General features: G+C 42.4%; 1 protein-coding gene across 1 annotated transcript; it reads right to left on the reverse strand.

The window, feature by feature from the left end:
* Positions 1–201: 201 nt before the first annotated feature.
* Positions 202–2,000, reverse strand: SARC_11914 (hypothetical protein). Its single transcript, XM_014293991.1, has 4 exons — positions 1,882–2,000; positions 1,590–1,660; positions 866–999; positions 202–479 (listed from the first exon to the last, which is right to left on the reverse strand). Exons 1-4 carry the CDS (start codon positions 1,948–1,950, stop codon positions 295–297), a joined length of 459 nt encoding a protein of 152 aa, XP_014149466.1. The 5' UTR covers positions 1,951–2,000; the 3' UTR covers positions 202–294.
* Between the last annotated feature and the right edge of the window lie 805 nt (positions 2,001–2,805).

The raw sequence follows: 2,805 nt of genomic DNA on the forward strand, positions 1-2,805 counted from the left end.
ATATATATATATATATATATATATATATATATATATATATATATATATATATATATATATATATATATATATATATATATATATATATATATATATATATATATATATATATATACATATATATATATATATATATATATAAATGTGTGTGCATATGTTTGTCCCTCTTCTAGACGCACAAACTAAATTATTTTTCTTACGTATTGATCATAATGCTTCTAATAATTTATAAACACGCGTAAATTGTCTATTATATACATTGCTAGTTATTCGAATTGCAGAGTGCTGAGGTCTCTAATTGTGGTCGTAGAACAAGAACACAAGCCGGTATCGTATTAAGAAAGCAAGTGCGACGCCAATTGATTGCACAACTAACAGTAATGTAGTGAGCTTGTCCTCTCGCATGGGCCCACAAATGTCCAGTACCATGTTGATCATAGTTAGATTGCTCATGGAGATTTTCTGATCCGCCTTGTCGCCTATTAAGTTGTGGATTTGATTGTGTAAGTTGCCGGGTAGTATTTAGAAAACTGCTATTCATAGTGTGCTATACCCGAAAACTAGTCGCGTGTATCGCTTAAAACTGCGTTTCCTACTAGCGCACCGGATTGACCTGCAAAAGATATAACATACGCCACAGTTCCAATACCGAATGCATTGTCAAAAATAGCGAAACCCTTTTCCATATTTACGAAAGGTGTATGTATGCAATCACAGCGGAATAATATCGAATAGACGAAGAGGACTCCACACGTGAATGGGTGTGCCGCGGGTATGAATCACAAACAACAACCACACCCTAATCAATCGAAGATCAAAGCAAACGGTTTCACATATTCAAAGTCGAGCTGCAACATGAACGTACCCGTGGGCTCAGATGTAGCACACGCCAACCCTGTCATGAGCAACAGCTTCGTCACGAAAACTCCTGGAGACTTGACCTCTGACAGCAGGTATTCGTGCCTACTCGCTTGCAGTAGGCCGGTTTCTTTATTTAACCTGCAGATGTGAGATGTAATGCGATATTGCGCGAAGGCGAGATAGACTGGCATGAGACTTGGGCGATACATTTGATAGGGAATACCTCACTCGTATGTGTGCAAAAAATTCAGACAATTGAAACAAATGCTGAATTGGCGTCGTGGGCCTTCGAACCACACGCGATAAGATCTGCTGCATTGGTACGCCTGTGATTTCTAGTAGTGTATCCCACCTCAGAAACAGTATACTACAACTAGCCTACATTCGCGGTGATGAACACTAAAACAGCGCGTTCGATAGTGATGAAGACGAACGTGAAGTATTGTAACCCCCCCCCCCTTTGTTTTAACCCACACGGAGTGTAGATAATTGGTACTGCACACACGTACTGACAGTAGAGAAACTGCACTGCCCAGTGTGTGTTCGATAGCGATGTGGAAAGCCGTCATCTATCACATGTATAAAACGTGTTTGAGACGCAAAACATAGATTGTCAAAGGTTTTAGTGCGCACGCATCAGCCCGCATGGCACCACAAAGAAGAAGTATATCAAATCAGTGCACCAGTATATTTCGTAGAATACTACTTCCGGCTTCAATGAGACAAACCTGGGCATGCGATGCCTGGGACAGGGAATAAGCCTGAACAGCTGCGGGGTCGAGTACACGAAGTTGAGGACCTAGGTGGGCGGGTAAACAAAATGAGAAGGTATGTCCAATCGATGAGATAGCCAATCAATCCGGTATCAGGGAATACGATTTGTGGTAAGGTAAAATCTAACCGAGATAGAAAACAAAGGGACCACCGTACAGGCACGGAAACACGGAGACCTAGCGGTTCACTATATGCAGATCATGCTGCGTTTGGTACAGAAATTCCGCATTTGCCCACAACACATACCTGCGGGATGAAGAATAGCAACACGGTTTTGCTGAACGTGCCGAGGATGCCCACCACCGCAAAGGTCATCCCGGCAAAGTAGCAGTACGTATCACCCACAAAGACACTCGCGGGGAACCTAATAAGATGGCACAGCGGGTATTGAGACGAGTGAGAGGCCCGTCCGTATGCTACAAATGCCCACAATCCAGGCGAGGCGTAGAAACGAAGCGAACGCCAGCACTTGCTAATAAAAGGCAATGCCAAGATATGCAATCGGCAACTCAACATAGGTTGGGCTGTGTGTGCAGTACACAGTTTTTCCAGGTAGTGACTATCTATCAACGTGTATGAGAGTCGATCTGCTATAAGGGCGTATATGAGAGTCCATCTGCTATAAGGGCGCCAGGGGCTCTGACCTCCTGGGTTATTTAGTCAAATTGGCAGTACATCCGCCACGCTTTGTATGTGAGTGTCCCGATGGTACGCGTATACATACACACCGCTCGACAGCTAACGAATTTAATTTGTACAGAACTTCCGTGTCATAGGTCTTGGAGAGTTGTGTCTTGGTCTATTCTCATGCGCTCTCGTACACTTTACCGCGACGTTGTTTTTGAATCGAGGCATAGACTGACATATCCAATGGAAGAGATGCGAAGTATATCAGCACGCATATATGAAATGCACAAGAGAATCACAAATTTATACGTAGATACATTGAATATAACTGACATGCGCTCTCGTACACTTTAACGCGAATTTGTTTTTGAATCGAGGCATAGACTGACATATCCAATGGAAGAGATGCGAAGTATATCAGCACGCATATATTAAATGCACAAGAGAATCACAACTTTATACGTAGATACATTAAATATAACTGTCTTGGTCTATTCTCATGCGCTCTCGTACACTTAAACGCGAATTTGTTTTGAATCGAGG

The sequence above is a fragment of the Sphaeroforma arctica genome, assembly GCF_001186125.1.
Source record: "Sphaeroforma arctica JP610 unplaced genomic scaffold supercont1.1952, whole genome shotgun sequence".
Classification (NCBI taxonomy): Eukaryota; class Ichthyosporea; order Ichthyophonida; genus Sphaeroforma; species Sphaeroforma arctica.

Bases quoted from the DNA above. Each gene is read 5' to 3' on its own strand.
- SARC_11914 (XM_014293991.1), bottom strand. From the start codon at position 1,950: ATGACCTTTGCGGTGGTGGGCATCCTCGGCACGTTCAGCAAAACCGTG. The intron at 1,661-1,881 runs GTATGTGTTGTG...CCGCCCACCTAG, and splicing joins TGCTATTCTTCATCCCGCAG to GTCCTCAACTTCGTGTACTC. The intron at 480-865 runs GTACGTTCATGT...ACAACTTAATAG, and splicing joins TGCTACATCTGAGCCCACGG to GCGACAAGGCGGATCAGAAA.